The following is a 23,849-nucleotide window of genomic DNA, read 5'->3' on the forward strand; positions in this document are numbered from 1 at the left end:
ACTAATCCTAAACCTGGTGGTGTGGGACCCAAGGCTTCTGCACCTCCTTCCCGATGGAGGTAACGAAGTAAACTCTGAAAGTTCTTCTTGGTAATTTCAAGATTCAAGATCCAAGTATGGAGGGACATGGCCCCAGTGCAGGTCGATGAGAGGAGGCAGTTTAACTGTTTCGGCACAGACTAGATGGGCCAAAGGGCCTGTTTCTGTGCTGTATTTTTCTATGACTCTAAGATTCCACATTGTTTAATGTCATTTCCAGTATGCAAGTGTAAAGGAGAATGAAATAATTGTTACTTCGGATCTGATGCAGCATAAAAAGACACAATAAGTTAAAGAATGCAATAATATAAATACATTAGAGAACTATAATTTTATTGTATGTACAGTACACAAAATGATGTTTGGTACAGGTGTGTCTGTACATAAAGCGACTCTGACAAGACATGATAAAGTAGTGATGGTGGGGTGAGTAAGTGGGTGAGGTGTCGATCAGCCTTACTGCTTGGGGAGAGCAACTTCCTGAGTCTGGTGGTCCTGGTGTGGATACTGCATAGCCTCCTTCCTGATGGGAGTGGGACAAAACAGTCTACGAGCAGATTGAGTGGGATCCTTCATGTTCTTGCTGGAAACTTTCTGTATATGTGTCCTTGATGGCAGGTAGGCTGGTGCCAGTGATGCGTTGGGCAGTTTTGACTGCCGGTTGCAGAGCCTTCCTGTCTGCCACAGTGCAGTTTCCTTACTGCGCCGTGATGCAGCTCTCTACTGCGCATCTGTGGAATGTCGTGAGTATTGATATGCATAGTCCAGCTCTCTTTGGCCTCCGTAGAAAGTAGAGGTTTTTGTGGCAGGAAATGTTACTGAATAAGATATATCATTTTAACAGAGGGGAATGTAGTAGCAAAGGGGAAACATCCCCCAGTCCTCTCCCTCACCATCTTGGGATCTCTTATGTCCAAGGTACGGCTGTTTAAGACCAGAAGATGTAGGAGCAGAAGTAGGCCATGCAGCCCATCGAGTCTGCTCCAGCGTTCAATTATTCCAGTCATCCCCACTCCCATGCCTTCTCCCCATACCCTTTGATGCTCTGGCTAATCAAGAACCTATCTATCTCTGCCTTAAATACACCCAAAAACTTGGCCTCCCCAGCCACTTGTGGCAGCAAATTCCACAGATTTACCATTTCTCCACATCTCTGTGCTAAATGGATGTCCTTCAATCCTGAAGTCATGCCCTCTTGTCCTAGACACCCCTACCATGGGAAATAACTTTGCCATATCTAACCTGTTCAAGCCTTTTAACATGAACTATTAGGAGTGGTTGGACACATTTTTGTTGTTTTCCCTGGAGTGGCAGAGGCTGAAACGAGACCTGATAGAGATTTATAATAACCCATTGTTACTTGGGACACAACTGCATTTTGGGCACAAGAAGTTCTGTAGCTGCTTTAAATCTTGAGCAACAGACACTGATGAAGGGTCCTGGCCTGACACATCTGTCTGCTCCCCTGCTGCCTGGCTTGTTGAGTTCTTCCAGCAGTTTGTGTGTGTGATCCCACAGAAGGAGGCGCAGAATGTCCGAGAAGATTCCACTCAGCAAAACAGAGTCTCTGAGGAGCAGAACGCCTAAGAAACAGCATCCCAGAGAAGCCAAAATTCGGCAGCATTTTGGGTGTACGGTAGTTAATTGAGTGACAGCTGAAGCCAGGTATCAGTGGTGTTAGAGGGGTTTACCTGCTGTATCAGAGCTGGGCAACTACCTGAGGGGCAGGAAATAGCGCAGTTATTAGTTTGGGAGTTTGTAGGGTGGATTATGTCTCTGCACAAGGGTGTCACGTTAGTGCAGCGGTGAACGTAACGCTTTACAGCGGGTTCAATTCCCGCTGCTGCCTGTAAGAAGTTTTGTACTTTCTCCCTGTCACTCTGTGGGTTTCCTTCAGGCGCTCTGATTTCCTCCCATATTCCAAAGACATACGGGTCAGTAGGTTAATTGGTCATGTGGATGGAACTGGGCGGTTTGGGCTCGTTGGCCTGGAGGGGCCTGTTACTGTGCTGTACCTCTATAAATATTCAAAACCGGAATAGAAGCCCCTCAATATTGCTCTGCCACAGATGGTTTGATTGTAACCTCACCTTTTCATTATTGCCCCTTTACCCTCTTGCTTACCAATCCAATTCTGTCCTTAAACGATATTCATATGCTCTGCTGCTGCCACTGAAGATGAAGGAGGCGGGAGAATGGGGTTGTGAGATAAACTAAATCAGCCTTGATTGAATGATGAACAGACTTGATGGGCCGAACGGCCTAATTCTGCTGCCGTGTCTTACTCTCTTAAAATTCCAAAGACTCACAAAACCCTGAAAAGATAATTTCACCTCACCTCTGTCTAAAATGGACTAATTCTGCTCCCATGTTGTATAGTTTCTAAAAAGGGGTGACCCCTTGTTTTTAAACAGTGATCCCCTAGTTCTAGATCCTCCCATAATAGGAAACATCCTGTTAAGACTCCTTGGTATCACTAATGCTTCAATCACAACCCTCTCTCCCTTCGAAGTAGATACCAATTTTTGCCTAGAAAACCTTTCCTTCATGAAGCAACACACTCACTCAAAGTATTAGACAAGTAAACCTTCTCTGAACAGGAGCGATTCAGCAGGGCTGAATCTTGGAGGGCTGCCTGCAGCACATCCTCGTTGAATTAAGCGGCGCATTTTACTGTATGTTTTGATGTGCATGTGACAAATGAAGTTAATATTGTTAACCCTTTGTTCACAATAGTGGAGTCATGAACACAACTGCTGTGTTTGCATTCTGGACTTCAGTAAGGGCAGGGCGTCCATGGACCATCCTAAATGATCTTCTGTGGCTGTTGGTCAACTTGGAAAAGAAGCTGGTTTTTTCTCTCTGATGGCTACCGAGACTCTGCCCCACTCTGCTTCGTAACACAAACCAGCCTACGCAATAGGTGAAAGGTGTGGCTATTCTTAATAAATATTGCGGCTTGCAGTTTGAGGTTAGATAGGAAACATTTCGGCTCCTGCCTGTAAGTGATGGATGGAGACACTGAGTTAAAAGTACAGCTGCGTGCGTTTTGCCACATACTGCACCCGGGGGCTGGTCTTAGCCTTCGGATGGGGAATTCCCTTTTCTGCCTGCAACTCCCCGTACTACGTTGAGAGGAAAACGCTGACAATGACGCAGTCTACGCTTGTGTCTTTCGACAGTACTGTAGTTAGATGTTCTCAGCCAATTACAAATTGAAGGCTCTGGTGTGAGTTTGGAATGGTACATGGTGTAAGCATAAATGTACCGAAGGAGGGAGACCACCCCTTCATTTTATGTTCTGTAATTGGGGGCAATTGAGATGAGTCACAGACTGTGATGGAGCACGTGGTAATGTCTTTACTGTTCATACCCAGGTTTACAGTAACAAGGATAGAAGCCAGAAATCTGAAGTTCTGAATCATGTATTGTGATAGCACATTTTAAAGGAACACTAGATGAAGATCATTATTGGAAAATTGAATGTTCTACAGGAATGAATAGAAACTAGTTTATGATTACTGGTGTTTGCTACATCATACAGATACTGCCACTTCCTTTTTCATCTTCGCTAGTCTCATGAGTTCCAAGTCTTTATGAAAACCATTGATACCAGCAGCAGCATAATTTTCGGTTGGATATCTAGAAAGTGTAGTTGTCAGTAGATCATTGCTTGCGGGATCGGAAACCCTCATGTATCGGAGACCTTTCCAGCCAAGTCAGTCTTTTCAACCCTTTCTCTCATGCCTCTGGGTAAGTGTTTCAATTTGTGGATTACATATTGTATCTTAATTTTGCTTAGAATGCTTCTAATAACTGCTGGTTTTAACTTGATTTCTCAATTTTCAGCAGTAGAGTACAAACCGATACTTTGAAGTTGTTTTATCTCAGATGGAAAGCTATCAGAAGTATATTTTCATAGTCATAAGTTATTTAGTCAAATTATCTTTGTTTTACAACCGACTGCTGATGTGTAGGATGTAATTCAGTCTTAATTATAAACAGATAGTCGTCCATAGAAATCTTACACTGTGTAGCAAATTGCTATTTAAACATAAAGAGAAAGGTTGTCAGATAAAAAGGTTGTAAATTAAGCTATAATTTACGAGAAAAGTTTCACAAATACTTAAGTGAGATCATACTTTCCATTTTTTTGCAATCTGTGTCTCTAAACCAGTGAAGAAACTCTTAATTCTTAATTTGGAAAATAGGGCAGGTGAAACATTTCTTATTTTTATTAAACTTCTGTATTTTTTAAATTAATTGTGAAACCAGAAATGGTGGCAGAAATTATGCAGAAAATGGCTGCTTATGAATGAGTAATCGATTCTGTACCCTGGCAAGAAAGTTCAATACTATGTTTTATTTTTTAAGAGTTTTCAAACTCTCATTTAATTGGGATTATATTAAACCAGAAATGGCCTAAAACTACCCAATCTTTTGTCTGGTTACAAGTATTTGGGGTTGATTTTAGATCCACCCTGTGGGGGGAAGCAGGAAATTTGCAACCAAACACATTATTAACCAATTCAGATACAATTTTAACACATGGGAGATCTATTGTGAATGAACCACACACTTAAGATAGCTGGAAGTCTGATCATAAAAGCCATAACACCATAAGCCAGAGGAGCAGAATTAGGCCATTTGACTCACTGAGCCTGATCCACTATTCCTTCATGGCTGATTTATTATCCCTGTCAACCCCATTCTCCTGCCTTCTCCCCATAATCTTTGGTACCCTTTCTAAACAAGAACTTATTAATCTTCGCTATAAATATACCCAATGCCTTGGCCTCCACTTTAAATATACTCCATGTCTTGGCCTCCACAGCCATCTGTGACAATGAATTCTACAGATTCACCATCCCGTGGCTAAAGGAATTCCGCCTCATCTCTGTTCCTAAGGGACGTCCTTCACAGAGAGCCTGTGCCCTCTGGTCCTAGATTTTGAGAGGAATAATAAATGAGTCATGATGGGGTGGTGGGGCAGTACGTGCTGAGGGACGCACTGAAACTTGGTGCAGCCACCGCAAGGGCTCGGTGGGGAAGGACCATGGTTTAGGGTTCTTCTCCCGCGGGAGTGGGAGGGGTCGGGTGCGGGGAGTATACCCCTCAACAATGATGTGGTAAGGTGAACAACTGGAGTGCCACATGGGTGGCCATAAGTATGGATATGTACAGACTATGATGGAAACGTATATAAAGGATGGAAAGTTATTGAATGGTTTATTGTATATAATCTTATTTTTGAATAAAGTATATTTTGAAATTAAAAAAACTGATGGAGTGGTGGAGCGGACTTGATGGGGCGAACAGCCGAGTGCTGCTCCTTTGTCTTATGGTTTCTTGCAAGAATACAGAAACATCAAGAAGCCAACTCTTTGTAATTTTTGAAGCAAAATGATCTCCAGACCGGTGAAATAAATTCAGAATCAGGTTTATTATCACTGGCATGTGTCGTGAAATTTGTTAACTAAGCAGCATCAGTTCAATGCAATACATAATATAGAAGAAAGAAAAAAAAAGTGAATTAATTACAGTATATATATAGACAGATTAAAAATCATGAAAAACCAGAAATAATACATATGAAAAAAGTGAGGTCGTGTCCAAGGGTTCAATGTGCACTTAGGAAACAGATGGCAGAGGGGAAGAAGCTGTTCCTGAATCGCTGAGAGTGTGTCTTCAAGCTCCTGTACCTCCTACCTGATGGTAACAGTGAGAAAAGGGCATGCCCTGGGTGCTGGAGGCCCTTAATAATGAACACTGCCTTGCTGAGACACCGCTCCTTGAAGATGTCCTGGGTACTTAGTAGGCTAGTACCCAAAATTCATTACACTGGCCACGATTCCTTATATCAGGAGTCATCCTGACGAAGAGTCTCGGCCCGAAACATTGACTGCTTTTTCCACTCCATAGATGCAGCCTAACGTGCTGAGTTCCTCCACCATTTTGTATGTGTGTGTTAATCTGGGTTTCCAGCTTCTGCAGAACCTCGTATTGTTTACGATTCCTTATGTTTTGTTTGTGTTTATTAATTATCAGTGCATTCAGCCTCCCGTTTACCTGAACTTTTCTATTTCCTCATGATCTGTCCGTTTCTTTCTATACCCAGCTCAGCGCCCCCCATTTCCCTTCCTCCACCCATCACCCACAGCCTCCTCCCACTAGGCCCCATTGACCCTTCCCCTCTGCTGTTCCCATCCGTTCTGCCCTTCAATCTTATTTGATTCCTTGGTCCACCTTCCTCTCTGTTCAGTTTCCATTATCTGCAGCTTTTTGTCACTTGCTCCTGTCACCTCCCAGCTTCTGGTGCAATTCCATCTGCCCATCCCTCCACCTGTTCACCTACTCACTGCCTGTCACACTGCTCGGGTTTAGGGCAGCAGTGAAGGTCCACCGTCTCTGGTGGTGTTCGGGGCTTCCTTCATCGTGTCAGTAGCTTCCTCTCAGTTTTCACTACTGTTAGTCAAGCAAGTCCCGGGTGGAGACTCAAGCATACCATCACACTCAGATATAGAAGGAGACTTGATCGCAGTTTCCATAACAACTTTGTTTTATCAGTCAGGGTTGTTAGCCCTGAGCTGAACCCCCAAACCTGGAGGACTGGTGGACCACTCTTCATTTCTCCTCTAACCTTTGACCCGTTTGGCATGGGTGATCCTTACCAAGAGTCCTGACTCCGGCCAGCATAGCTCCCTGCGTCATTGAGGCATGCAAGCCTCCAATCCACGACAAGGCTGTGGTCCTCTTGGATGGCCTGCTCACCTGGATCGACCTATCACCTGGCAATTCTTGCTCCACCCCTTCTCTCCACAGCTTAATACCAGCTACATCCCTCTGTCTTTCTGTCAAAATAAAGAGTTTGACCAGAAACATTGACGATTTACTTCCTCTACAGATGCTTCTGAACCTAACTGAATTCCTCTTATAACTTGTTTTTACTGTAAGCCTGAAGTGTTTTATTCTTATTTCTGCATTATGAAAGCTTCATAGCGCTAGTCTTTAAATTGATCCTTGCTTTAAAAAATTGCTGATATTCTTATCGCTTTCAGAAGCAATAGTTCACTCAGAAAAAGCTGTCAATGTTATGTAGACTGCAGAAGGCAGTAATTCAGCTGGAGACATAGACTTCTACAGGAAGGAGACAGATCCTTCAGCCCAACTCATCCATACTGACCATGTTACTGGATGAGCAGCCAGAATTATGAAGCTTCCCATAGCCACACGAGATTCTGCAGATGCTGGAAATCCAGAGTAACACACACAAAATGCTGGAGGATCTCAGCAGGTCAGACAGGATCTATGGAGAGGAATAAATAAGCAGTGTTTTGGGCCAAGGCTCTTCCCCAGGGCAGGAAAGGAAGAGGGCAGAAGCCAGAATAAGAAGGGTAATGAAGTGAGAAGCTATGAGGTGATAGTCGGAAAAGGTAAAGGGCTGAAGAAGAAGGAATCTGATAGGAACTGAGAGGAAGTCTGGATGAAGGGTCTCGGCCTGAAATAGTGACTGTTTATTCTTCTCCATAGATGCTACCTGACCTGTTGAGCTCCTCAGCGTTCTGATGTGTGTTTGAACTATTGGTTACAGTAGTGATGCCATGGTTAAACTACAGGACTAGTAACTCAGATATCTGCACAGGAGACCCAAGCATGGACAGTTGTGAAAGTTTAATCCAACGTGAAAAGGCCACAAAGCCACTGAGTTGTAGGAACCCATCTGGTTCGCTCTTGTCCTTCAAGGGAGCTGATCTACCGTCCTTACCGTCCATTTGTGACGCCATACTAAACTCATGTGGGTGACCACTGATTGCACTCTGAAAGCCTTTTGGTTCAGAACTAGACTTGGCTAGATATGGGAAGCGGTATAAATTTGGAAAGAAAAGTTCTGATTCTTGAATTCTTCATCCAACCACAATGACTGGGGGATTAAGTTCAAGAAATTAAATAAAGATGAAATGAAATTAGATTAAAGAAATCTGAAATCTGTAATACACCAACACATCTGTAATATGTAATCAATGTCGTCATTATTTTGCGCTCTGTTATATGATGTGGGCGATCACGGTCTTTCCATGACTTTGATTGTTCTTGGCAAATTTTCCTGCAGTAATGGTTTGCCATTGCCTTCTTCTGGGCCGTGTCCTTACAAGACGGGTGACCCCAGCCATTATCAATACTCTTCAGAGATTGTCTGCCTGGCGGCAGTGGTCACATAACCAGGACTTGTGATGTGCACCAACTGCTCGTACGACCATCCACCACCTGCTCCCATGGCTTCATGTGACCCTGATCGGGGGTGGGGGGGGGTGCTAAGGAGGTGCTACAACTTGCCCAAGGGTGACCTGCAGGCTAACAGAGGGAAGGAGCGCCTTACACCTCCTTTGGTAGAGACGAATTTTCACCCCACTGCCCAGTAATAAATAATACACTCGCCTAAGTACAAATCTGTCATGCACTAACTCTGTGTTGCTCAGTAATACACTGTCAGGGTCGGTGGTGGCATTGAAGAGGCATTTAGACAGGCACATGAACATGTCGGGAAAGAGAGGTGACTTGATCGAGGTGTTAAGATCATAAACATAAGAAAATCTGCCGAAGGGTTTCGGCCCGAAACGCCGACTGTTTACTCTTTTCCACAGACGCGGCCTGGCCCACTGAGTTCTTCCGGCATTTTGTGTGTGTCGCTCTGGATTTCCAGCATCTGCAGAATTTCTCTTGTTTGTGAAGGTCTGCAGATGCTGGAAATCCAAAGCAACACACAGGGAATGTTGGAGGAACTCAGCAGGCCAGGCAGCACCAATGGAAAAGAGTGAACAGTTGACGTTTCGGGCCGAGAGCCTTCATCGGGTGTATAAGATGACAAGAGGCACAGATTAGGTTGACAGCCGGCACCTTTTTCTCAGGGTGGAAATGGCTAATACCACAGGGGCATAATTTTAATGTGATTGTTGGAGAGTATGGGGGTGGGGTTTCAGAGGTAGACCCTCTTACGCAGAGAGCGGTGGGTGTATGGAACACTCTGCCAGTGATAATGCTGGAGGCAGATACAATAAGGACCTTTGAAAGACTATTACAGAGGGAAATGGATGAAAGAGAAATGGAGGGCTGTGTGTGAGGGAAGGATTGATTGATCTTGAAGGAGGTCAAAAGGTTGGCACAACATTATGTGCCTGAGGGCCTGTACTGTTCTGTGTTCTGTGACTGGATGGACATGGGGGAGGGAGGGTCAGATTGCTCTTGGATTAGGTCAGAAGGGTGGCTCAACATCGTGAGCTGACGGGCCTGTACTCTGCTGTACTGTTCAATGTTCTGTGAATGGAGAGCTATGAATCATGTATGGGCAGGAACGTTTAGTTTAGTTTAATTTGGCATTAGCTATTGTTTGCTGAAGGGCCTGATCCAGTGCTGTACTCTGTGTTTTGTTTGATAATCTGCCGGTCAAAAGCTGATGCTGTAAAAGCCAATTGTATTTCACCTCTGCCTTCAAGGTAGGAGAGATGTCATCCCTACTCAATCTTGCTCACCCATGACTGTTTGGTCCACCAAAGAAACTGATTCTTACCTGCCTCCTCAGTTCTGGGGCAAATAGGGATGGGCGATAAATGCTGGGGTTGCCAGCACCATCCACGTCCAGTGAATAAGCAAAAGACGTGTGCGAGGAACCAATTTGTGCTTCAGCTCAGTTTATACATTCAGGTTATCACACTGACAACATTAGGCAGCACAATAGCGTAGCGGTTAGCACCGCGCTTTACAGTATCAGTGACCCTGGTTCAATTCCTGCCGCTGCCTGTAAGGAGTCTGTACGTTCTCCCCGTGACCGCGTGGGTTTCACTCTGGTTTCCTCCCACATTCCAAAGACGTACTGGTTGGTAAGTTAATTGGCCATTGTAAATTAGGCTAGGATTGAATCTGCGCTTCAGATCAATATTCCTATATCGTTCACAATGTCTGTGCAATTTTTTTTTACTCAGAGAGTGGTGAGTGCGTGGAATGGGCTGCCGGCAATGGTGGATAAGATAGGGTCTTTTAAGAAACGTTTAGATAGGTACATGGAGCTTAGTAAAATAGAGGGCTATAGGTAAGCCTAGTAATTTCTAAGGTAGGGACATGTTTGGTACAATTTTGTGGGCTGAAGGGCCTGTATTGTGCTGTAGGTTTTCTCTGTTCTGTGTTCTAATTGGGACGTAGAAGATTGAGGGAACATTTGATAGAGGTATACAAAATCATGAGGGGTATTGATAGGGTAAATGCAAACAGGCTTTTTCCCACTGTGGTTGGGTGGGACTGCAACCAGAGGTCATGGGTTAAAGGTGAAAGGTGAAAAGTTTAAGGGGAACATGAGGGGAAACTTCTTCACTCATAGGGTCATGAGAGTGTGGAACGAGCTGCCAGGGCTCGATTTCAATGCTTAAGAGAAGTTTGGGTGGTAGGGGTATGGAGGGCTATGGTCCTGGTGCAGGACAGTGGGAGTAGGCAGTCTAAATGGTTTGGCATGAATTAGATGGGCCAAAGAGCCTGCTTCTGTGCTGTACTTTTCTAGGACTCTATGACTCTAAGATGCCAAATTAAAGTGCACATGGTCTATTTCCCAGCAGTCATGTTTTTGTCGAAATGCCTCGTAAACTGCTACTACAACTACCCATGGTAGCAGATTCCAAACAGCTATTAATTTGTGGAAAAAAAACTTAGCCCACTCATTTCCTGTAAACCTTTTCCCTCGCACGTTAAAGCTATGCCTTCTAGTATTTGACATTTCTGTCTTGGGAAAAGAAAATCTATCGGAGTTTTAACACGAATGCTGACTACAGATGAAGTGAAGAGAAAATTTGACTCAGCCAGGCAAGATGAAATAGTGAAGTCAAAAGCTTGAAGTCATGAGCAACATGTAAAGCGATTTAAAAAAATACTGAGTTGTGCTGGGGCTCAAACATGTTCAGAAAGTTAACGATAGGGCAGCATAATGCTTTACAGTACCAGTGACCTGGGTTCAATTCCCACCGCTGCCTGTAAGGAGTTTGTACGTTCTCCCTGGGACCACATGGGTTTCCTCCGGGTGCTCTGGTTTCCTCCCACAGTCCAAAGACGTACTGGTTGGTAGGCTAATTGGTAGTTGTAAATTGTCCCGTGATTAGACTAGGGCTAAATCGGGGGATTGCTTGGTGGTGCGGCTGGAAGGGCCTGTTCTGTGCTGTATTTCAAAAAATGGATGTTCTTGACTTTACATTAATTAGTTAAAAATATATTGGGGAGTTATTTACTGGAGAGTTGAGCGAAGGTTTTTCACTCAATGATTTATGGGATCTGGAGCTCAGTGCCTGGACGATGATAGGGCCGGAAACTTTTCCCACGAATGAACTCACCTGGATGACCCCTTGAAGAAATGTGAGGTGCAGATTTATGGATGCAGTATTGGAAGGTGGGATTAACCCAACATCCAGTCACAATTCCTGTGAGGGCCTCCATGACTTCCTTCTTTCATGGAGCAATTGTTCATTCACTATATGCCGTGTCGTACGATGTAGGCAATCATCTTTCTTCCGTAGTCATAATTGTTCTGGGCAAGTTTTTCCACAGAAGTGGTTTACCATTGCCTTATTTTGGGCCGTGTCCTTACAAGACGGGTGACCCCAGCCATTATCAATACTCCTCAGAGATTGTCTGCCTGGAGTCAGTGGTCGCATAACCAGGACTTGTGATATGCGCGGCTGCTCGTACGACCATCCACCACCTGCTCCCATGGCTTCATGTCACCCTGGTTGGGGGGGTGGGTGGGAGGGTGTCTAAGCAGGTGCTACACCTTGCACAGTACTGTAGTAATCTTATGTATTACACTGTACTGCTGCCACAAGAAAAAGAAACAAATTTCATGACATATGTGAGTGATAAACCTGATTCTGATACGGGTCTCTATTGTGGACTGAGAGTGGGAAGGGGGCAGGGAGAGGGGAATTGTGGTTAGGAAAAAAGAGAAAGAAGAGGAGAGAGATCGGGAAGCACCAGAGAGATATTCTGTAATTACCAATAAACCGGTTGTTTGGAATGAAATGACTTTGCCTGGTGTCTCAGGTCTGGGTGTGTCTGCACCTGCGCCACCCTGCCCCTGGCACTCCTTCCCTGCCACCTGTTCCACACACACCCCTCCTGCAGTACTCCATCCTCACCATTCCCAACATCCTTTGCTCCCACCAGATTTACAAACTCTCTCTCCGCTCCACATTGATAGATACGGTACGGTGTAATAGTCTTAGGCACCCCAGCGCGCGCGCGTTCTCGTTTGCTCTCTCTCCCCCTCTCTCTCTCTCTCTCTCCCCCTCTCTCCCCCTCTCCCCTCTCCCTCTCCCCTCTCCCTCTCTCTCTCTCTCTACACACACACACACACACACACACACACACACACACTTCAGACTTTGGCACAGTACTGTAGCTGCCTCATTCACATCCTCTGGCATCTCATTCCATAAACTCACTACCTTTTGTGTGAAGAACTTGTCCCTGCGGACCCTATCGGATCATTCCTCTCACCTTAAGCCAATGCCCTCTTGATCATGATTCCCTGACCCTGAGAAAAAGACTCTTTGCTCTGCTCCTCTGATTGTATATACACCTCTATTAACCCCCTACATTTGTTTGATTCTGTGATCTCCCCGGCAGCAAGGGAGAAAGCAAAGATGGATCAATGTTGAGTTTATTGTCACGTGAACAAGTGCAAGTGAGCACAGGAATCATGAAAAACTTACTTGCAACAGCATCCCAGCCACAGATGAGTGATGTCACAAGTGAAACATAAAATTATACGCAATTTTTACAAGAACTAAACAAAAAATTCTATTTTAGTGCGAAGTGATCAAATTTGTCATGGTGTAGCCAAAGGGTAGTGACTTGGGTCTTGTGGGTTGGTTGAAGGACCGATGGTCGAAGGGAAATAGCTCTTTGTGAACCTGGTGGTGTGGGACTCCAGACTTCAGTGTCCCTTGCCCGGCAGAAGCTGCAAAATGTATTAAATGGCCAAGGTAGATTTTTGTTGGTAGATCAAAGTTTAAGGTATATTTAATTTCAAAGTACATATATGTCACCATATACAACCCTGAGATTCATTTTCCTGTGGGCATACTCAATAAATCTTTAGAATAGTAACCATAACAGAATCAATGAAAGATCGCCCAACTAGGGTGTTTAACCAGAGTGCATAAGGCCACAAACCGTGTAAATAGTCATAGACTCATAGAAAAGTACAGTTTAGAAACAGGCCCTTCAGCCCATCTAGTCCATGCCAAAACCATTTAAGCTGCCTACTCCCATTGACCTGCACCGGGAAGTTTTGCGTTTAATACGAAAAGAAGAAATAACAATAATAAGTAAGTAAGCAATAAATATCAAGAACGTCAGATGAAGGGTCCTTGAAAGTGAGTCCGTTGGTTGTGGGAACATTTTGATGATGGGATGAGTGAAGTTATTCCCTTTGCGAGCCTGGTGGTTGAGAGGCAGTCACTGTTCCTGAACCTGGTGGTGTGAGTCCTGAGGCTCCTGTACTTTCTTCGTGATGGCAGCAGTGAGAAGAGAGCATGTCCTGGCTGATGGAGGGGTTGTCCCTGACGATGGATGCAGTTTTCCTGTGACTGTTTTACGTGTAGATGTGCTCTACCCTGGATGGACTGGGCTGTATCCACTACTTCTTGTAGAATTTTTCGTTCAAGGGCATAAACATTGCCTGTTTGTGTCCTGTAGATACTCGTGGTGGGGGAGGGATGTGCCCTTGATGTATTGGGCTGAGTCCACGCCTCTCTTACATTCCTGTACCAGACCATGAGGCAACCAGTCAGGAGGCAGTGTGTGTGTCTCTCACCCTGCAGCAACGTTCCCTCAAATGTGTAATGACCAATGTGCACAAAAATCTTGTCCTGTGCAATTTTTTGTCCAGTGACAACAACTTGTGTGCACTGAACAGTTTCTTCAATAAAAACAGCATAAATAAGCCTGTTCTAAAACCTGCAGGGTCCGCATCAGAAACCGGGAAAGGAAGTGTGATGGCGTACGATTGTAAAATATACTTAACCTGCCAGTGAGGCAGAGGGTGACAACCTTTTGTGCGCAGTTTAAATTCCTTTGCACAATGTGTGCATGCGGACTCCTCAGAGGGAACAGTTTTCTGCGGTGAAAGCAATCTGCAAAGGGAGACCAGGCTGGAAAATGGTTAATGATTAGAGGAAGTTGATTGTCCTGAACTTGAATGAAACGCTTCAGTATGACTATAGTAAACCAGGGCAAAGTGCATTAGTTCATTTTTCATACCACATGCTGTAACATTGTGTGGTGTGGAACTGCACCACAGCAGACAGAAGGGCTCTATAACAGGTAGTAGAAAATTGTCCAGTGTATCACCTACCGTCCTGCCACCTAGGACGTGAATACAGAAAGGTGCCAGAAGAAGGCCAGCAATATCATGTCGGATCCCACCCACCCTATTCACGGATAGGTTGTCCTATTCCCATCAGGGAAGAGGCTATGCAGCATCTACGCCAGGACCACCAGACCCGAAAGCAGTTACGTCCTGTCAAACCGTCAGGCCAATCACTCTCCCACTACGTACACATCAGCCACTGCTCGCCGTGGCCCCTCAGCACCCTTCGACCCCCTCCGTGCACTGCCACTTCATGTTTACCGTCCGCTGAGGCTGGCGCGGCCACTGACCTGTCATAAGCGCACGGAAGTCCACAGGCACTGGGAAATCCGATGCAGCACCCACAAAGTGCCGGAGGAACTCAGCAGGTCAGGCAGCATCTACAGAGAAGAATAAACAGGTGACGTTTCAAGCCACGTCCCTTCTTCAGGACTGGAAAGGGAGGGAGAAACACCCAAGTAAAGAGTTGCGGGGAGGGGAAGGAGGGTCGCTAGAAGGTGATAGGTATCCCGCTGTGTTTTCACATGCCCTGCTGCTACCTGGAAGAGCTTATCTTGTCAAGTCACTTTCTCACTTTACAGGGGTTCTCAACCCCTTGGTTAATGGTCAGTGTTCATGGCATAAAAAAGGTTAGGAACCCCTGCTTTACCTTTTCCTGTCAGAGTCACCTTAAGTATAGATAATCCTGCGCCCAGCATCACTTTGTGTGCATATATTCAGGTTAGGTACGTAAGCTAATCTTAGGTATACAGGCCACACTCAGTATATTCTCTTTTATAGGATTGCTTTTAAATTTATATTTATTGTGTTCTTTATGCTTACTGAGTTTCTTTGTGCTGCAATGGATCTGGAGCAACACTCATTTTGTTCTCCTTTACCACATCGTGTATTGAAGAATAAGACTGGCGGGGTGGAGGTATGTCCCTACCAAAGGAGGTGTAAGGTGCTCCTTCCCTCCACTAGCCTGCAGGTCACTCTTGGACAAGGTGTAACACCTGCTTAGCCCCCTGATCAGGGTCACATGAGGCCATGGGAGCAGGCGGTGGATGGTCATACGAGCAGCTGGTGCATATCACAAGTCCTGGTTATGCGTCCACTGACACCAGGCAAACAATCTCTGAAGAGTATTGATAATGGCTGAGGTCACCCATCTTGCCTTTACAAGAAGGCAATGGCAAAGCTCTTCAGCAGAAAAATTTGCCGAGAACAATCATGGTCACGGAAAGACCGTGACCGCCCACGTCACATAGTGGAGTCGATGACTGAAGAATGATAATAAACAATCTTGAATCTTCAAACCTGAACCGATGCTGTTCTTACCCACTCACTCCGATTAGCTTCATCCTCTTGAAGTTTTGTTACATCCTCCTCCCTCTTTACAGTTTCATTGTTAAACACGTTCCCCTCAGCCCACGATGCAGAGTGTAATCAGCTGGGTGCCATAATTGTGACATCAAAATTACTCACAAAGGGAGAATCAATTAAATATAGTTTGGATAATATCTATCTCTCTCTTTCTCTATCTCTTTCTCTCTCTCCCCCCTCCCTTTTCCTCTCTTTCTCTCTCTGTCACTCACTCACACACACAGATACACACACACACACACATCATGGAAAAGAAATGATAGAACAGCAAATGATGTGTTGGGCCTTAATTGGGAACCTGCTGGATGCAGGGCAAAGGATATTTCATTTTGTACACCTAGATCTGGAGTAACAATCATTGTGATCACCTGTACACTCGTGTGCTGAAGAATGACAGTAAACAATCTTGAATGCTGGAATCTTATAATTTGAAATTGGAACTAGCTTAAAAAACAAGTTCAGTGCAGGACACTGCAGCTAAAACCCAGGTCACTGTGTAAAGAAAGACAGTTTATTTTTCTCAGTGTTTACTGCTCCTCTGCCAGGCTCTGATTATGTAGATGCAGCCAAGTGATATGGAAGGAGTGACGATGACTTTGCTTTGCATTTCTGCTGAGGTTATGTGAGGACACAGCCAGGGCATAGCTCCTCCCAGATTCCAGGTTTCTGCAGGAAGCTCTGCCCAGTGCAGGGTGTTTTGGCTCGAAGGGAATCGTAACAAGTACACAGCGTTTTCTGGTGTGGAACGATGCTGGAAGAGAGGTACAGGCATTGATTGCAGCAGAAATTTTAGCCAAGTAAATGGGTATTGTTTTACAAGAGTTAAAAGGAGCATCTAGTAAGCACAAAGCTCTCAGCTGGCTTTGAACAGCAGGTGACCCATGTTTTATCCTACCCATGCCCATCAGACATAGGAGCAGAATTAGGTCATTCAGCCCTTCAATACTTCTGTCATGGCTTATTTATTATCCCTCTCAACCCCATTTTTCTGCCTACTCCTCCTAACCTTTGATCCCCTGACTAATCAATAACCTATCAAGCTCTGCTTTAAATATATACAGTGGCCTGGGCTCCACAGCTGTCTGTGGCAATGAATTCCACACGTTAGCCACCCTCCAGCTAAAGAAATTCCTTCCCATCGTTGTTCTAAAGGCATGTCCTTGTATTCTGTGCCCTCTGGTTCTAGGCTCTCCCAATGTTGGAAGTATCCTCTCCATGTCCACTCTATCTCATCATCATCATTATCTTCATGCGCCAAGTCGTATGACATCATCATTACGTGCTGTGTTGTATGACGTGGGCGATCATGGTCTTTCCATGACCATGATAGTTCATGGCAAATTTTAAAAAGTGGTTTGCCATTGCCTTCTTCTGGGCAGTGTCTTTACAAGATGGGTGACCCCAGCCATTATCAGTTCTGTTCAGAGATTGTCTGCCTGGTATCACTGGTTGCGTAACCAGGACTTGTGATGTGCACCGGCTGCTCATACGACCATTCACCATGGCTTCACTTGACCCTGATGGAGGGGAGGGTGCTGAGCAGGTGCTACACTGTGCCAAGGCTGAACCGCAGGCTAGCAGAGAGAAGGAATGCTTTATGTCTCCTTTGGTAAAGACGTATCTCTACCCTGCCACCTGATCACTCTTATATAATCTCTAGTGAATACAGGCCCAGAGCCATTTCATATTAAAACTGGTGGTAGACTGTTCTGTCTCTGTTACTGTTGACTGCACCGCTCGGACTGAGCTTGTCCATGGCCGAAAACCTCAGTGGCGGAGATCCCTTCCACCCCCCCCCCCTCAACTGCTAAACTCCTGTGAGGCCTGTTCTACCCGCACCTCTTTCCAGGGGCCTGCTACCTTTCCTGTTGAGTTAAAGCAGTGCTGTGACGTGGAGAACCTATTCCCTCCCCTCCTCGCGTCTTTAACGAGATGATGTGTGCACTACCACGCTCCTGAACCAGCGTGGATAACTGTACTGGGCTCAGCAATGAACTGATTCCATGGGCTATGGACTCTAACAACTCATATTCTCAATATTATTTATTTTTTGTTATTATTATTTTTGTATTTGCAGTTTGTCTTCTTCTGCACTTTGGTTGTTTGCCCGTCTTTGTGTGTAGTTTTTCATTGATTCTGTTGTATTTCTTTGTATCTGCTGTGAATGCCTGCAAGAAAATGAATCTCTGAGTAGGACATGGTGACTTAATAAGTTTACTTTGACCTTTGAAGTATTGCCACTTGGGCTTGCGGGCGCAATGCTTCATAAACTGCCGATGATCCACTCCAATGGTACATTCTGTCATCGACACCCACCCCTCTGCCCACACCTCTCATTACTCCCTCTTTCAATTCCAGCAAGCTATTTTTTGCATACAATAACCAAGTGTGAGTGGGTGGCCTGGTGTTTCATCCAGCATGAACTCAGCCAGCTGGAGACGTGAGACATCAGCCAACCTATTATTCCCCTCTAAAAGATCAGTGAAGATTGACAGCAAGATAGTTCAGTCGGACCAAGTTCTCACTCTCTGTTCAAGGGGAATAATCTTAAGACCATAAGACTCAGGAGAAGAATTAGCCCATTCTGTCCATAGAGTCTGTTGCATCATTCCTCCATGGCTGATTTATTATCCCTCTCAGCTGCCTCCCGCTTTTCCCTGTGTAACCTTTGTCGGCCTACTAATGAAGAACCTATTACCCGCCACGTCAAATATACCCAATGACTTGGCCTCCACAGCCTTCTGCGGCAATGAATTCCACAGGTTCACCGCGCTCTGACTCCCTGTAAAGAGTTTATACATTCTCCTTGTGACTGCCTGTTTCCTCCGGGTGCTCCAGTTTCTTCCCACAGTCTGAAGGCATTCTGGTTGGTAGGATAATTGGTCATTATAAGTTGTCCTGTGATTAGGCTGGGATTGTATTGGGGGATTGCTGGGTGGCTCTGTTCGAAGAGCTGGATGGCCCTATTCTGTGCTGTATCTAAATCAATTAACCAATCAATTAATGAATCAATCATTCAATAAGCAAATTGATTCTTCATCATCTCTGTTCTAAAGGGACATCCCTGTAATCTGAGGATGTGCCCACTAGTCCTAGACTCCCTGACTGTAGGAAACAACATCTCCATGTCCACTTCATCTTGGCTTTTCAATATTTGGTAGGTTTCAATGAGATTGTCCCTCATTCCTCTAAGCTCCAGCAAGTAAAGAAACTACCTCCAGTAAGATCAGGACTGCAGCGCGCTGCTTTCTCTGGAGAAGAGGCGTCTTGGCTCGGGGCCAATGTAGATGATCTGGGTTTGTCAGTACCATGGAGCAGACTTGTAGAGCACGGAAGAGAACAGCATGGGAACAGGCCACAATGTTGTGCTGAACCAGCTAAAAAGCAAATCAAAAACACCCAGACACTAATCCCTCCTACCAACACCATGTCCATATCCCTCCATCCTCCTTACATTCATGTGCCTATCCAAACGTCTCGTAAAAGCCTGTAATGTATTTGCCTCTACCACCATACAAGACAGTGCATTGCTCTCTGAATAAAAAACTTACCCCTCACGTCCCCTTTGAACCTATCCCCTCTCACCTTCAATGCATGCCCTCTGGTATTAGACATTTCTACCCTGGGAAACAGATACTCCCTGTCTATTTACGCCTCTCATAATCTTGTAAACCTCTATCTGACCTCTCAGTTTCCGATGCTCCAGAGGAAACAACTCAAGTTTATCCTGCCTCTTGTGATAGCACATGCCCTCCACACTCGATGAGCTGAATGGCCTAATTCTCTTCCTAAGTCTTATGGCCTTAGATAAGTGTGCGGGGGTAAAATGTGGTCTGTCTGCTTCACAGAACCGGCAGACAGCCTTGTACCTGCGGATATGCCTTTCATCCCTGTTATCTATAAACAGTAAAACAAACAACACGATACATTTTTGAGATACAGTAAGTCCCCGGGTTAAGAACATCGGACTTACGGACAACTCCTTACGAACGGACTGCCATAAAGTCTATTATATTAAAAATTTGAGATGAAAACATTGTGCTGCTTCAGCGGTTCGTCGGCTCGAGAAAGGAGAACGCCGTCCACCATTTTAAGTCGGATCATGTTGCCGTTAACACTGTGTTGAGTGTTTAACTTTGTATTTGGTTTAAATTTTTCTCTTATTTACCCTTGTAACCATGTCTCCAAAGTGTAAATCTGATGCAAGTGCTGGTGATGCATCAAAGAAAAGGAAAACGATCACGATTTAAAATAAAGTGGAAATAATAAAGCAATCGGAGGTGAAATGCCATCGGTCATTGGAAGAGCGTTAGGCTATGGTCGGTCAACGATCGGAACAATTTTAAAGGATAAAGTGAGAATAATGGAGCATGTAAAAGGCCCTGCCCCGATGAAAGCTACAATTATTACTAAGCAATGCAGTGGTTTAATTATTGAAATGGAAAGGCTATTGATAATTTGGTTAGACGATCAAAATCAGCGTAATATGCCTAGTAGCCTTACTTTAGTGCAGGAAAAGGCTCGAAGCCTTTTCAATGACGTAAAAGCTGCACGTGCAGCAAGTGAAGGTGATTGTGATGAAGAATTTGTTGCGAGTAGGGGTTGGTTCAATCGTTTCAAAGTGAGGGCAAATTTGCGTAATATTAAAGTGCAAGGTGAACCAGCGAGTGCCAATGTAGGTGCTGCGAGTGATTTTCCTGAAATGTTGAAAAAAAATGATTGAGGAAGGAGGTTATTTGCCAGACCAAATATTTAATGTAGACGAGACTGGCTTATTTTGGAAAAAAATGCCTGAAAGGACCTACATTTCGAAAGAGGGAAAATGTGCACCAGGGCATAAGGCATCGAAGGATAGGCTAACGTTAGTGCCTGGGGGGGGTAACGCATCCGGGGATCCCAAGCTCAAGCCTTTGCTTGTGTATCGCTCCCTAAATCCCTAAATCCGAGGGCACCGCTGCATCATTAAGGCATCTCTTCCTGCTATTTGGAAGGGAAATGCAAAGGCTTGGGTTACAATTGCCATCTTTGAAGATTGGTTCTTGAACCATTTTGCCTCTGCTGTTGAACATTATTGCTTGGCCAAGAAAATTCCTTTCAAGATTCTCTTTGTGCTTGACAACACACCCGGACATCCAAGCACTTTAGATGACCTTCATCCTAATGTAAAGGTCGTATTTTTACCCCCCAGCACCACATCGCTACTTCAGCCAAAGGATGAGGGAGTCATAGCCTCCTTTAAGGCCTATTATTTACGGCGGACCTTCTCACAAGCAGTCAGGGCTACCCAAGATGATGTGATAAGCTTAAGGGAGTTCTAAAGGAATTATAACATCTATGATGCCATCAAAAATATTGCTGATTCTTGGGATGAAGTGAAGCAGTCAACGATGCATAGAAAGGTAAAATATATACTAAGTCAAACATTTGACTAACGGACGCTAAATAAGAACCGTACGTATCAGTACCGACTTACCTACAAATTCGACTTAAAGGTAGACTTAGGAACGGATCTTGTTCGTAACCCGGGGACTGCCTGTACTTTGTTACAGGAGATGAAAGCAGGCTTTTAGTACATAAATAATTAAACCACGTTAGCTGGTGTATGCAAGGGAAGTAAATATAAGGTTCAGTTTGTGATGATTTTGAAAACTTGACGTCAGTGTATGAGCACAAGAGAAGCTAGATTTCCAGAGTAGCAGAGTAGTAATCTATGGAGAGGAATAAGGAGCTGGTGTTTTTGGGCCGAGACCATTCATCAGTAATTTCTTTCCATAGATGCTGTCTCCAGCATTTTGTGTGTGTTTCTTTGGATTTCCAGCATCTGCAAAGCCCCTTGTGTTTATTCCTCCCCATAGACACTACCTGACCTGCTGAGTTCCTCCAGCATTTTGTGTGTGTGTGTGTGACGTCAATAGGATTTATTAGTAACATCTCCTGCTGTGTTCCTGAGTGAAAAAGATCCCAGGTGGTGTTTGATGCAAGCCTCTGACTAATCAGATGGGCAATACAAGAGATACTGTAGATTCTGGAAATTCAGAGCAACACACACACACAAAATGCAGGAGGAGCACAACAGGTCATGCAGCATCTCTGGAGGGGAATAAAGAGTCATCGCTTCGAGCTGAGACCCAGCATCTGCTGAATCTCCTGTGTTTTTGACTTGGAGCTTCAAATATGATTGTTCAATGTTCCTTTAAGAAAGAGATGACCTTCACATTGCAAGACTTACATTCTGTTAACTATTGGTTTTTGAAACAATAGGGAAACTATCTGCTACTGCGATAACAGAACTTACTATGGCAACTTCAATATTACTTGTGGGCAGCATCGTGGCGCATCCAGTTGAGTTTCTGCTTAGCAACACCAGAGATCCAGGTTCAGTCCTGACATCCCCTGCTGCCTTTGTGATGGAACATGTTACATTAGAGCACAGTCCAGGCCGTTCGGCCCACAATGTTGTGCCGACCTGTTCACCTACTCCAAGATCAATCTAACCCTTCCCTCTTAAAGAGCCCTCCATTTTTCTATCACCCATGTACCTATCTTAGAGCTTCTTGAATGTCCTTAATGTATCTGCAAAGGCACCACCCCAGCACCAGGTACCTACCACTCTCTGTGGGGAAACAGACTTACCTCTGACATCCCCACTGTGCTTTCTTCCCATGTTTGCACCTTTGCCCCGTCATGGTGTGGGATTCCTCTGGGTTTCCAGTTTCCTCCCGAAGACGTTCGGGTTGTAAAGATAAAAATAAGTTTTATTTGATGCTGCGGTTTTTGCCCAGCCTGGTGGTTGGTCTGCAGTTGTCGGTGCTCGCATTTATTTTGGCCCCTGCTCGCTTGCCTCAGTCCTGACTGGCTGCCCCTTTGGTTGACCATTGAATTCTATTTGCTCTCATTTTTGGCTCTTAGGGGTTTGTGGATGGTGCCAGTTTTGATGTGTTCATTTATAGAGTTATCAGAAGAGAACCACGCTTCGTGTTTACCTGCACCAAAACCCCTGCGCAGTGTCCCGGTCAAAGTGGTGTCCTTGGCTCTATTTGTCACATGTACATAAAAACATCAAGATTATATGGTGAGATGGTCATTTGCATCAATGACCAACACAGTCAGGATGTGGACGGGGGGCAGCCGCAAGTATCGCTGTGTTCCGACTCCATCATAGGACGATCACAACTTACTAACCCTCACTGATCCATACGCCTTTGGAAGGTGGCAGGAAACTGGAGGAATCTCACACAGTCATGGGGAGGTTGTACAACTTCCTTAATGACGGCGGTGGGAATTGAACCCTGGACACTAGCGTTGAAAGGCATTATGCTACCATGGCTAACTAATCACACTGTAAACCAGCAGTCCCCAACCACCGGGCCGCGGACCGGTACCAGGCTGCAAAGCATCTGCTACTAGGCCGTGAGGAAAGGCATTATGCTACCATGGCTAACTAATCACACTGTAAACTACTCCGACGGTTTCGGTGAGTGATGGGATCAGCAGGGTTGTGTTGAGAACAAAACTGCACAATTTGAGTTTGTTTGTTTGTTTGTTCTGTGCTGTGTTGTACGACGTGGTCTATAAGCATGATTGTTCTTGGCAAATTTTTCTACAGAAGTGGTTTGCCATTGCCTTCTTCTGGGCAGTGTCTTTACAAGACGGGTGACCCCAGCCATTATCAATACTCTTCAGAGATTGTCTGACTGGCATCAGTGGTCACATAACTAGGACTTGTGATATACACCTGCATCTTCCATGGCTTCACGTGACCCTGATCGGGAAAGTGGGGAGGGGGGGGGGCTAAGCAGGTGCTACACCACCCAAGGGTGACCTGCCGGCTAGCGGAGGGAAGGAGTGTCTTACACCTCCCACAAGCCACCCTAGGACTTGAGTAAGGTGAGTGCAAATGGATATTGATGGTTAGCACACGTCTGATGGGCTGCAGGGCCTGTTTCTGTATGACCCCAAGACTCCTCACTCAGGTACTTGTGATTGGAGAGTTGGGGTGAAGTTTGTTGACAGAACAGTTGCTAATTAGTGTGCTCCACGC

At 45.0% G+C, this 23,849-nt stretch overlaps 1 protein-coding gene across 3 annotated transcripts in view; it reads left to right on the top strand.

The window, feature by feature from the left end:
• The window catches only part of LOC140201867 (methylcytosine dioxygenase TET3-like), a 330,696-nt gene that overhangs the window by 151,492 nt on the left and 155,355 nt on the right, over positions 1-23,849 (top strand). The window contains exon 1 of one of the 3 annotated variants that reach the window (XM_072266615.1): positions 3,199-3,792. The exons of the other annotated variants lie outside the window; for them this stretch is intronic. Within the exon in view, the coding sequence (XP_072122716.1) occupies positions 3,733-3,792 (60 nt within the window). The 5' untranslated portion in view covers positions 3,199-3,732. Of the gene's footprint in view, positions 1-3,198; positions 3,793-23,849 lie in introns of those variants that run through there. 3 annotated transcript variants of the gene reach the window in all.

The sequence above is a fragment of the Mobula birostris genome, chromosome 8 (genome assembly GCF_030028105.1).
Source record: "Mobula birostris isolate sMobBir1 chromosome 8, sMobBir1.hap1, whole genome shotgun sequence".
Taxonomy (NCBI): domain Eukaryota; kingdom Metazoa; phylum Chordata; class Chondrichthyes; order Myliobatiformes; family Myliobatidae; genus Mobula; species Mobula birostris.